This window comes from Cyphomyrmex costatus, unplaced genomic scaffold (assembly GCF_001594065.2).
Source record: "Cyphomyrmex costatus isolate MS0001 unplaced genomic scaffold, Ccosl1.0 scaffold205, whole genome shotgun sequence".
Taxonomy (NCBI): domain Eukaryota; kingdom Metazoa; phylum Arthropoda; class Insecta; order Hymenoptera; family Formicidae; genus Cyphomyrmex; species Cyphomyrmex costatus.
The window spans coordinates 252,885-267,153 of record NW_017276095.1 but is presented as its reverse complement, the minus strand read 5'-3'; the positions used below and the strand labels follow the sequence as shown (position 1 = coordinate 267,153).

Below are 14,269 nucleotides of genomic sequence, written 5' to 3'. Positions count from 1 at the left end.
ATAACTGTTATAACCAAAATGAGGAAAAGTTGTAGTATAATCATTATACTTTTCTTAGAATTTAGTTACTATTCAATCATTATAAACAGCTAAATTTTTTTTATTGATAACTGTTAAGTCTATTCTACAATTGCGGAAGCGTAAGTATATATAGTTGTAAAGACCATAACACACAAATACTTATACATATAACAAATCAAGCTATTTAAAAATAACATAGGAATTTGTTGCTAATTTGTTGTCAAAATATTCTAATTTGGAATCCATTATCTATAAAATAAGTATGTCATAAATAACAATAAAAAACTTTATCTGATTATAAGATGTAATTTGTTAAATGATGGTTATATGTCTTAAATATTTTTTTTATAATTTACTAATAAAATTATTAATTTGAAAAAATATATTTAAAATAATTTCCTTATAAAGAAAGTTGAAATGTTTTTAATAGAACTTGGATTTGTCGAAAACAGAAATAATTTTGTTTTGATATAAAATCTAATAGAATAATTTCTTAATTTATATAATACAATTGTTAACAAGTTATCACAGTTTTGAATATAAATAATTAAAAAGTAAATTATAACAAAAACGAAATAACAAAAAAGCAATAAAACGTAAGCAATAAGGAAATCAACATATTGGCTACTGCTTATATTATGGGCTTACAGACTCTACTGTGATTGATCAATTCGCTTACTGCTTACGTTTTACTGTTTAAGTACTTTTTGTGTGCCATGGCCTTAAGAGTAGTAGTAGTAGTGAACAATGTACAACAGATTAATCTACAAAAGAGCAAAGGGTCTACAATGGCAGTAAACAGTGGTAAGGCTGTAAAGAGTAAGAAATTAACCAATTACAGTCGATTATCCTTCTCATGCGACTATGATTGGTCAATTTCTTATTTTTACAGCCTTACCATCACTGCTTACTGCTATTGTAGGCAATTCTTAAGATATATCGTAACCATGATTATTGCAACTAATCAGAACGCAGTTCTATGTTTCGATCGGAAACAGAATGTTGTTGATCGTTTACAAATCTTTGCGAGCACTGAATTATTAATAAATATACGAAAAATGCTTTTATTAGTTTTTTTTATTGTTTTTTCTGAGTCTATCTAGGAACAGACTCAATCAGACTTGAGTATCTTTGGATTAAGATAGTGGAAACTTCGGAAGTGAATCGTAGAATAGGAAGTTAGAACACCGAATGATGTCAGTGCTTTAAACTGTTATTTCTCTCTGACTGGTAGATAATAGATTAGAACCAAGTATTCCAACACCTTAAAGACTCCTAATTGCCTCCTTTCCGTCTAAAAAAATACCAAGTAAATACGCTGGATTCGTTCGAAGCGACTCCGAGCAACTCTCAAGAGACAAAACAAACAATACTATTGTTACTTTTATTAAAGTGTACATTTTTGAATTTCCTTTTCGTTTAAATAAAAGAAAACAGGTGTTACGAAGGTGGTGAGTGCTAATTTACAAGATAAACAGCGAATGTTTAATTACAGACTGTATCATGCGCAAAGAGTAATAGAAAATACGTTTAGAATTTTGGTATCTCGATGACATATTCTCAAAAGGTGCAACAATTCTCAAAATAAGAAAATCATATTCCAAATCTTAGTGATCCTGCACAATTTTATGTAGCGTCTCTCAGTTTTTGAACATGGCAGGAGACACTACCGCGTCTCCTGATAATGACAGAAGAAGGAAGTATTTTTCAGAGTCGTTATACTACTGCCCCCCCTGCTTGTGCAGATCATGAAGATGAAGATGAAAATATAATGTTTGGAGGTTGGTGAACTGAGGAAGGTGAAAGAAGACTGTAAAAGATTGGGTAAACCGATGCTAATAATTCAGCTAGAACAGCTGCTCAATTCAGGGATACGTTTTGTGATTGTTTTATATCCGAAGCTGGTGAGGAAGCTGCCCGCCCTTGGCAATATCAACGAGCATTTCGTGGTTCCATTATTAATCCTCCTTTAGTTTTAAGACTTTGAATTTTGCGAATATCCATTTTCTTCGTAAATATATTTAAACTGTACAACACAAAGCATATTTTATTATAATTATAACAGTAATATTTTAAAAATCATATGTTTAAAATAAGTATTTCAAATATGTATCATTACAAAAGAAGTATTGTCTTAATATTATAATCATGTACACCCTTAGCTAAAAATATTAGTTACACATCAAATGTTATTTACAATTTCAGACGTAATAAATCAATTTATAACATTACTGTAAATTATATAGGGTGTTTGAGAAGTAATGAAAAATTCTGTCGCATAGGGGTAGAATGGACTAAACTGAGAAGAACAGTTCTCTAACATTTTACAATTTTCGTAATAGTTAACGAGATATTAATTTATAAAAATATCCAAAGCCCGGCCCACCGCCAAATGCAAGCGCGATATGACCACCTAGACCCAGCGAGACGCGCCGCACGCGTTCGCCAAATATTTCAATATTTTTATAAATTAATATCCCGTTAATTATTGCGAAAATTGTAAAATAGTAGAGAATTTTCTTCTCAGTTTAGTCCATTCTACCTCTACGCGACAGAATTTTTTATTACTTGTCAAGTAATAAATAGTGATGGACATAATCGACCATTTTGCGAAATCGGTTAAGTCGATTATGCTGCAAACCCAAGTCGATTATCATCGATTATCCTTTTTGCTGTTATCGATTAATCGATTTATAATCGTTTAACTAAAGCTGTTTTCTCTTTTTTATTAATATATTGAAAAGCACTTAAAATAAAGAAAAATTATAACTAAACTTAAAACCTTTACTTTTATTTTTTTATTTTTATGTATTCCTGAATTGTCAGAAGAATTATCAGACACCTTGTATATGTATATAGAATACATCTTTTTTTTTCTTATAGCATTTTCTCTTGGCTGAACTATCTCCTAACAGTGTAACACTCAGACAGTGTAGCGTGTTTCCATGATATTAATAGCTATAGTATAGTGCAAATAGCTGTAGTGTAGTGCAAAAAACAAACGATTAATGTCCGATTAATCGATGATAATCAATTATCTTGGGACTGTCGAATAATCAATTGCGGCCGTCTATAATCGATTTAATTGATTAGGAATAGATTAAGTGCCCATCATTAATATATAGGTACACTTTGTTTCAAGAACCGAAAATATTTTTGACCGAGGTTGAATATTGTATTTTACAAAAGAAGGCATTCTATTTTATAACATAATTTTAATATTATAATATCAATATTATCAATTTATATAGAAAATATCTTTATACATATATTATTATAAATACGAAATAAAATAAAGTTACATTATTTTGTAATATTAAGCAAATAATTCATTCAGAACATTTTTCCTTTTGTTTTTGCGTGGTATATTTCTATATAATTTGCAATACTTCAATAACATGATAATCTTTTTTCTTCTGATACTTTTACCAATGCTGCTGAAATTGATAGAAATAGAGAATCCTGTGGCTGATTTTGTTGAATCGTCTTGAGTAGGATTTTTAAAACATTTAATAATCTGCTCAGTCAGCATGCTAAATTTAGCTAAATGCTTGTTTACGGTATCGGCTAAATCATCTCGAACTTTCCTTTTTTTTATATAAGAGGAATCTGATGCAGGAACAATTTGTTTTAAAGAAGATGTAGGTGTAGATGCTGATAGATTTTGCAAAGAATTGTCGCCATCATATCCTGAATAAAGAATACACAAAAAATAATTACTAAGAACATACTCTCAAAATATGGCTCCTAACTATTCACATGCGACCATGTCATGACGTCTGAAGCTCCTGACTTGTCACCATAGGCTACGTTCCAATATTCACTGCTCTATGGCCGGTATTCATAGTCGGTTCTTATTTCAAGACTGCCTTAAGTAATGTCTTAAGATGCTAAAGCGGCCCTCTGATTGGTTCGTAACTCTTCAAGACTGAACTTAAGACGGTCTTGAATATAAGAACTAACTATTAATACCGGCCTATATTTCACGCAATATATACTATACATTTTTCAGTACTGACAGTAAATATCGGAATGTAGCTATAATCTTATTTAATCGTGATTCAATAAAAATAATGTAATTTCTCAGAATTGAAAAATGTTTCAAGATGTTTCTTGCTTACTGAGATTTCTATATATAATCATAATAAAAATTATTCAAATTCAACTTATACATATAATTTCTGTGTCAATAAATTAGAATATTAATATATATCCGATTTTAACATTGTTATCAATTCAGTTCTACGTTTTAATTGATGTAAATTTGTTTCTTTTGATTGAAATTAATAAAATTTTCATGAAAATTGTGTATATATGTCTCAATATAATATTCTTTTGTAGAGAATTATTTTTCATTTATAATTACTATTCACATATGTATAACAAATATTTCTTTTTTGTTATGTTGGTAATATTGTTTCCAAAATTGCAAAAATCGGAGAAAGAACTACAATGATAGTCATTAACAATATACAAAATCGCATTAATCCGCTTCAAATAACTATTTAAAAAATGTATAATACGTCTTCTCATGTAAAAATATCTAATATTTTTTCCTATTAAATTTTGTACATACGATGCAAATTTAATTCTGCAGCAGCACATTTATTTTCAGCACCTTCGAGCGGTATACATGGGTCATTTGTGTCTAACTAGATTTTAAAGATCTTAAAGTGCTCGAAAAATTCTGTAAAAATTCACACATGTTCTTTAAGGTTTATACTTTAAGATCTTCTTGTACATTGATTTCAATAAACAAAAATGGACATATTATATTGTTAATATAATAAGAATTATAATTTAGATACACTTATATGTAATTTTTTAGTATTAATTTATAAGAAATGACATTATATAGTGATTTTCTTTAGAACATCACTATACATTATAGCTAGAAATTAGTATAGAATTGTGGCACGTATTTCGCATTTATTTTATATTTGTTAATATCCGTCATAATGATTATATTAAATATACATATATAATGATTATATTAAATATATCCATCATGATTATATTAAATTAGTTATTTAGTATTGTTTATGTGTAAATAAATCTCATCATGTACATTTCACTAATTTTTATTTCTTATTTTTCTTATATTATAATACTAATTTAATTCTTATATTATAATACTAAAATAGGATGATCCAAACCCATCAGAAGAGCCGGCATGTATGTATGTTAAAAAACTGAATTAAAAAGTCATCTACCATTTTGCAATTTTCACAATTTTTTTGGTTATCCAACAAATAGAATTTTCGTCTAAAATCGGCGCATAAGAAAACTTCAAGATATCTTTAAGAGTTTTTTAAGAAATATCTTTGAGGTATTTCATAAAAAACTTTGAAAGATATTTCATTGTTGTCTTACATCGATTTTACCTATTTATTTGACAATTTTGAGAAATTAATATCTCGTTAATTGTTTCAATTATTGTAAAATGATGTAGAGGACTCACTATGTTTTCATAAACAGTATGTACATGCTAGCTTCTCCGGCTATCTGGATTATTTTAAGAAATGTTTATTATAATAAAATAAGTCTTGTTTTATATATATGATATATATATATATATATATTCGTAAAAGGATACATTTTTAATTTACTTGGCTTTTTGTAATCTTATCTTATATATGTATACTATATTGAGTGTGAGCGTAATATTGTGCTGATTGTGAATCTTACTCGCATATGGAAACAAAAATGTCGAAATTAATATTTAAAAAATATAAATTATTTTACGAAATTCTAATCTTTATTTAAATTTTTTTATTTTTACAGATGATAACCAAGGCTTTACTATATCTTCATTTTTTTTATTTCGATACGTAATGCATTAATCGCTTACATATTTTTCAGTTGATCAGCGATTGACTTATTATGATTGTATCTAGTTATTTTTTATTATTTGATACGAATATATTATTTTTGTATGGTCAACTATATGATTAAAAATCATAATTAATTCTTATAACTTGTATTCATGTATTATTTGTATAATATAGTACCTATAATAAAAATTTGTTTCTTTATTTTTTAAACAAATTTTCTTCAATATTTTTTATATGTATGTACAATAGTTTATAGTACGATTCTTCTTTATAAAATATTTTTTTTATTTACACGAGTAATTTTCAATTACATGCGATATAATACTCGATACACGATATTCAACATCAAAGTATTAGATACATACACATATTACATATCCTAAAGGATTCTAACCATTTATTCGAAAGAAAAGTGTAAAAGTACACAACGATTATTTGCTACAATGCTGCAATGATATAATGTAAGATTAGCGTTCCTCCAACACCAAGACGCATTAAATCGCGCGCTTTCGATGTTTTGGTCGAGAAACAAGAGTCGCGAGAACAGCTTAATGATCATCAATCTTTCTTTTCAGCATCTTCCCAGAAATCCTGGTCTTGCTATCAATGCGGCAAACGGTACATGTGGCGGGACTCATTGAAGAAACATCTGCGGGTTGAATGCGGGAAAGATCCTACCTTCGAGTGTCCGATCTGCGGAAGAAAATTCAAGCACAAGCATCGGTGGCAGTCGCACGCTAGACTGATTCATTATATTAATATATGACCAAGTTAAGAAATGATCGATGAATTCTGAAACGATCGATATGCGCCAACAAAGGATGACGTTCCTGATTTTTCCTTGTGCCACGTTAATGATCGCGCCCTATGATTAGGATTCTTTAAAATTTCTTAAAAAATTCTTTAAAACAATTGCGCAAAGATCATTCAATATTTTCTTTCTATTTGTGATTATTTTTCATAATTTTCTGTGACGTTATAGTACAAAATATTTTTTTATTTTTAAATATATTGGTTAAGATATATTATACATACAGTTAATTTCCACGCACATATAATACTTTAACATTATGGAGATTAATTAGAAATGAAAGTCCTAAAACGCAAATATCAAAAATTACATTAAACTTTGACTTATAAATTATCGAAGTTGATCAATGATTTCGCGTAAAATTAGCGTGTTCAGGTTTATTTTTATAATTTATTATTAATTTTTACTGATTTTTATTATTTATTATTAATGCATTATTAATGCATTATTATTTAGACGATACAAATTTTTATAGCTCACTGATATTGAAATTGGCTCCTAATGAAATATAGATTGTTATACAAAAATTATTTAATCTTAAGTATTATAAAAAATTTACAATTAATTATCATTTTATAACTCATCGCTTCCTATCGTTGTGATTTGTATCTTTAGATAAATTATACGGAATTAATATTTCTTAAGAAGTCGATATGTATGGTTATCTGCAATTTTAAGAATTATCGAGTACGTGAATCGGTTAAATGTTAGTTAATAGGGAACGATTGTATTTCGAATGATAATAATATTATGACGCGAAGCGATACGTGCCGCTGCCTCAAGTCCATGGAACGTACAAAAATGTAAGACAGTAAGGAAATCGTAACACTGGATTCACTACTGGCTTTAAATCTGATCTACAATTGCGTAAACATGGTTGCAAGTGGTTGTAGTTGTAATAATTCTCCAATCACAATTAGATATTCTACTCGTATTCAACTAGTCCATTTTTACAACTATAACTACATTTACACAATTCTGGATTGGTCTTTACTATACTGTGAGTGGCCAATTCACTTATGTTTTACTGCCATTTTTTCAAGTGCTTCATTGCTTGAGCGTTATTGTACGAATGAAAATTAATAATGTGGTTCGATGTACGGCAATGCGGTGCGTGCGGTGACCTTTGTGTATATCGTAGTTGTTCAGTAATTTTTTTATATAATAATACGTTATTTTGTATTATATTTTTCTATTGTATTATATTTTATATATTTTCACAAGATATATATTTTTAATACATCATAAAATATATTCTCGCCAAATATTCTTGCATTTTAAATTAATTTCAATGAACGAAGGTTAAATCTGATGTATATAACTTAAAGAACAAGATTCACTGGTATAGTGATAAAAAAATATCATTCGAATGCAATATATTTGATGTAATACATCTTTTTAAGTGGCGTAATTAATCATTCGAATTCATCATAGAAAAAAACTTTGAACCTATAAAAAAAAGTTAAATTACACATTTGCGTATAGCAGTAAAATTTGTTATTGTTATATTAGTATCAGATAATTATTAAAGTGAGTATTGCATGTAAGAAAATGAAAAATAAGATCAGAGTTGTAAAATACCATATTGTATATTATTCATGAATTACATGCATGTAAACATAATCATGAACCTAAACGCACAAACTTTACGCGACACATCAATTCTAATTAATTTTAATTATAAATAAAAAAATTTAGAAAAAACTATAAACTATGGATCTGTTTTTTGTTCCTGCACTGTCTAGTACACACGGTGTAATAAGTTGAAGTGAAACAAATGTACGTTTGTTTCATTTTAACTTATTGCACCGTGTGTACTAGTTCAGACAGTGCAGGAAAAACAGACCCCTTAATATTTTTAAATTAAGATTTTTTATCTAATTAATTTCCAAAATAATTGAAGTACTTTTTTATGATTAAATATTTTATACACATGCGTTCTATTTATTTAATAGAATATGTGCAGTTATAATTATAAGTAAGATGTATTTTTTTGTTTTTTTTATACAATCGTTTCTATATTAGTTTCTTTGTTATTAATCTTCTTTTTATTTATTATATTTAGATCGGATATCCTCTTAAGGTGATTCTTTAGGAGTACCTATTTAGGATGTCTCTCTCTTTCTCTCTCTCACAGACTTTAACTTCATTAAAAGTAAAGAAATTAAACATTTCTATGATAACTGAATTTACTAAAGAACCACCTTAAATAAAAAACCAATCTAAGTACATGAAATAAAATCACAATTGTCAAAAATATAAAAAATATTATAAATATTACAAATAGTATTCATGTTTGCTTCCTGAGATTGTTTATATAATTGAGACTATAAAGAACAGAAATGCGCTTGAACGGCGTTAAGAAAGTGATGTAAATAAAATATTTCAAAATATTTCGGTATGCAAAGAGATTTCCTTTCCCCTTTAAAAATCCTATTGCCAATTTTTATTCAAAATAATATATTCGTTTAATGGCTATTTAATTATGAGGCTACGTGAATGTGTGTATAATATTATAATTTATTTGCAAACTATGTTCTTTTCTTGCCTATTTTAAACAATTTAATATTTCGCGTTAAAATTCGGAATACAATTCTATTTATGACCTTATTTGCCATATACTATAAAAAAAACATTCGAAGGACATATATGTAAGATACAAATTAAAATACACACATATGAAAAATATGTAAATTACATTATATATAAATTATATTTGTAATGTTATAAAAATATACGGCATATTACGAATCACAAAGAATTGTATTGTGAAATTTAATGTCACTTCTATATTGTCTAAAATAAGTTTTAATTATAATATATTTTAGCATACTGTAGAGAGAATATATTTTGAGAATGTACATGTCCAAAATTATTATGTTTCAATATTTACTCTATTTACAACATCCCTCATTCACGAATTTATTCGCATTTGTGGCGCATTCATCGATAATTGACAACTGTGCAAAAATCTCTATATTTTTCTGTATTGGTCACATATTTTGTTATTTGAAATTTTACTAATCGGAAATCGCTATCACTTTCAGGGAATCAGAATAACAAAAAATTATAATCAATCATAACTTTGTTTTAAATTATATTTCGGAAGAATCTCATTTGCCTACAAATCGATTGTTTACAGCATTGTTTGCCTAAATCTCATTTGCTTACAGACTGATTGCCTACATGCACTTTTGAGCATTAATAAAAATTTCAAAAACGAAGTTACATTTGCCTCTATGTATTTATTGCTTACAGATTGATTACCTACATGTATTATTGCCTATATAACTTGATTACCTACAAACACTTTTCCACACATAAAATTGAGAAACGAAGATATATTTATACATATATTTTAATTTTATTGCCTACATATCGATTGATAAGCACAATATTCTATGTTTTAAAAACAAATTCTACTTTAAAGCACAAATTCTTTGCTTTAAAAATATATTAAATTTTATTTGTGCACAAAAATTCATTTAGGCAATCAAGCTGTAGACAATAATACATATAAGCAATAACAAGTTCATGTAGATAACAATATATATAGGCAAATGTGACTTCGTTTTTAAAATTTTTACTTGTGCGCAAAAGTGCATGTAAGCAATAGAGCTGTAAGCAATAATTTTTGTGCGCAAACGAATCGTCGGCAAATGTGATGTAGGCAAACTATGCTGTAGCCAATCGATTTGTAGGCAAAAGAAGCCTTTTCCTATTTTTCGAGCAAATACATTTAAGTATACCTTAATAAACTTCTGCAATTAAAAGGTTTAAGCTCTTTTTTACTTATCTGATCTCGATGTGATAGCCTGTTAGTAATAAAATAATCACAATATACCTTATTTTAAATTGCTACCAAAGATTTAATCTAGCTCCTACGCTTTTTTGTTTCGTTTTTCAGTCCCGAAACTGGTCGTGAAGAATATACAGAATTTGAGATACGCGAAGAAGCCAGTAATCTACAAATGCACGAGATGCACCAAGAGTTATCAATTGGAAACATCCTTACGAAGACATCAGAGATTAGAGTGCGGCGTTCATCCCAAGTACAAATGTTTAATATGTGGCAAACAATTCACGCATAAATTCGTATTAACTCATCATTTAGCGTCCTGCAAGAAAAAGACAGCCTGGAATGATATGTGGTAAAATTGCAATTAGAGACGAACTCTTGACATAGGGTAACAATTGTCGAAATCACTTTTCACATAAAGATATGTAACTCAGAAATTATAAAGAAGATATTCTTAAGTTTTTTACAGCATAATAAACTGCATTCTTTTTCCTTTCTTATGTAATTTTTTCAAAATTGTTTGCATTATTATGCCTAATGTTTCAAATGAAAATTTTTCAATATAAAATATAATACGATTTTGGCAACAAAGAAATCCGTTGCCCAAATCCCACTAAATATTGATAGTTTATATTCAAAACATTATAATATAATGCGAAAAAATTTTTTAATTATATAAGAAAAGGAAGAATTGTATTTTATTCTACTATTAAAAACTTAAGAATATATTTTTCATGATTTCTAAAACATATGATAATTACAGAAAGTAATTTAAAGAGTTTCTATATGTGAAATAAAATAAACACTTCGTAGATACATTTTTACATAATAAAAAGAAATAAATGCAATAAAAGGTACGAAATGTAAAAACATTTGGTAACATGCGAATGTGATACGATTTAGGAGACTATGAGTCTGTTTTTTGTTTCTGCAGTAGATCAGATAGTGCAAAAAACAGACCTTATATCACGTGCAATTTCGCTATGAAGTACATTGAAAAATAGTAACACTCACGATTTTTTTATTTACATAATAACAACACTCCTATATTGCACTTTATGTTACGAGTGTAACTCAGCAGCGTAGTATACAGAGTAATTCTTAAATAATCTGTAAGAGAGATAGATGAGAGAGAGAGTGAGAGAGAGAAAGAGAGAGAGAGAGAGAGAGAGAGAGAGAGAGAGAGAGAGAGAGAGAGTGAGAGAGTATGTAAGTACAATAATTGAATTTTTTAGTGTAGTAGTGCGATTTCGACATTTTACCCTATGTTGTTAAAAATTGCGTAATTTAACGAGATTCAAATTAATCCCATGTCATTAAATCATGACAATTGAAAGGATTTATTTTAAAACTAGTATTTTTTCATAAATCGAATTTTTCCAAATTGTATGACTAATTGTAAGATTGCAAAGGCAGTTTGCTCTCGCTGTACAATTTGGAGCAATAAAATATATGCGTATAAACATATACTGATAAATACATAATTACATATTTTTTAAAGGATTCTAAATTTATAATTTGTTTAAAAACTTTTCGTTTATATTGTTAAAGAATATCACTTTTCATTATTGAATGGAAAACAACTATAAGCTCATATATGTATATGTAGTTATATATACAATGTGTATCTGATTCAAATATCTTATTTTATCTGAGACTAGATTTTCAGAATAAGTACACGATAAGTCTTGTTTATTGCGTATGATAAATTGATATTGTATACTTTATTAAATAATTCCGAATATTTATTTTTCATACATGTATACCAGATGAAATTTACCAGACTTATTCGTTAAGATATTAAAAATTATTAGGATTCTTTATTTAAATTAGATTTATTAAATGTATATAATTATTCTTAAATATTTAGGATTGGAGAGAGAAAAAGAGCGTTTCTAATTTCATTTTGCATAACATCTTTATATAAACATATAAGTATATAATGTCTTCAAATAATATAATAAAATATCTAAGGAATACATACTGATATTTTCATTTCTTATTGTATAAAAATAAAAACAGAATTTACAATACCAAGCTAAATATACATTTGTATCAATAAGTTAACTAAAATCTTAGTATTGTAATAAAATTTTATATGTTAATTCATTTATTTAATTACTTCCACCCTTGACATCTACTTTTAAATATATCTAAAAATTTTAGTAATAAATGACAATTTCTACTTTGCGTAAAAGTCCGCAACAGCATGCGTTAACTCTTTTTTTTATCTCTTCATCTCATTTTTATTTTCCGCTCTTTTTTCATGATTAATCTCTTTTGCATCGCACTTTCATCAATCTTATATCCTTACAGCTTATATAAATTTTAGCAATACTCTGATCAAAACTTTTTTTATTTTCCGGGCGGAAGTGGAAGTCCTAACTGCACGAACTTATACAATATAATCACTGCAATGCTTACCAGACACTGGCAATGGATAAAATGATATAAATTTTTAACGTATTATTGTTAATAATTGTTTATTAAACGCTCATAATTAATTAATATGTAATTTTTATTTTTGATATTTTTAAATTTTATTCCATTTTTTCGATTTTAAAATATGTTTACTCTAATTTTTTTATCTTTTACTAATTTTGTTTTTTTAATAACAAAAGAAAAATAAAAATAAATCCTACTAGGTCAAAAAAACAATTAATTGAGCTATAATGTAGATGTAATTATTAAAACATATAAACATTTATTATTATTAATGTCAACATCAATATTTGTTTTTTTTTAGTTTAATTTAATTATGATAATAAAAGGAAATTTTTTTTATATGTGTTCTGTCTGCAAATTGTGTTCTCTCGGATTATATGGTTTTTAAAATTATTTCTAATTAAGCTGCAGAGAGAAGTTGACGATCAACATTACATATTTCATCAGCAAATCATTAAAGATGAAAGAAATCAGTCTAATTATAGATCAGTCCATCGACATTTTTAGCTAGAGTCATTTTGTTTGATCTCTATTTCCGGTTCGGGGAGCATTGCGATTACGATGTAGCGTGGAACAAATCGCAAACACATTGTCTAACCATATTGTCTTTTCGTTGCAGGTCTACTGGCACAGATGCTGATGTCGCAGGACCCGCAGGACAATAACGAGTGGAGCCAACGTCGAGCGAGTGATGGACTATCATACAAGTTATCCAGATTTAATCGAAAGAAGAGCATAGGCGATCCTAAATATGAGTGTAATAGGTGCGGAAAAACTTATAGGGCCACGACATCCTTAAGCCGACATAAACGACTTGAGTGCGGTGTCGTACCTTGCGAGGTATGTCCTATCTGCGAGCGCAGATTCAAGCACAGGTTCGTCCTAAATGCCCACATCGTTGGTTGCGAGAGAAGAATGAATCAAAAGATACAGAAGAAGGAGTTCGATTAAAGACCGTGATTAATCAGCGATAAGGAAGAACGAATGCGATTATTACAAGCGAAGATCGTGACAAATTGTATAGAGCAACTAATGGAACTGATTGTAATGTTTTTAATCGATGCGATGTACATTACCGCTCATTAATTTCAATACACTACCCAAATCGTCGAACTTTTGGAAAGTAATAAAGAAAAGAAGCTAGTTTCAGCAAATAAATCTACATTGTTTTCGGCATATCTTTTGAAGGTATACTGCACGCCAAGAGACCTTTTCCAAGTGAACAATTTCACGCAAACTTTGTCCTGCATTTCTTAAAGCGACTATGGCAGATCGCTTTTTGATTGATAACTCCTTTTTAGGAATCATTTACGAAACACTTTACAAGTTTCACAGTATCGCACAATATAAAGCGAGCAA

General features: G+C 28.0%; 1 protein-coding gene across 1 annotated transcript; it reads left to right on the top strand.

The window, feature by feature from the left end:
* The first annotated feature begins 737 nt into the window (after window positions 1-737).
* LOC108773300 (zinc finger protein 2) lies at window positions 738-13,861 on the top strand. Its single transcript, XM_018539061.1, has 3 exons — window positions 738-840; window positions 10,574-10,786; window positions 13,530-13,861. The coding sequence occupies exons 1-3, from the start codon at window positions 738-740 to the stop codon at window positions 13,859-13,861; spliced, it is 648 nt and encodes a 215-aa protein (XP_018394563.1).
* The last annotated feature ends 408 nt before the right edge of the window (window positions 13,862-14,269 follow it).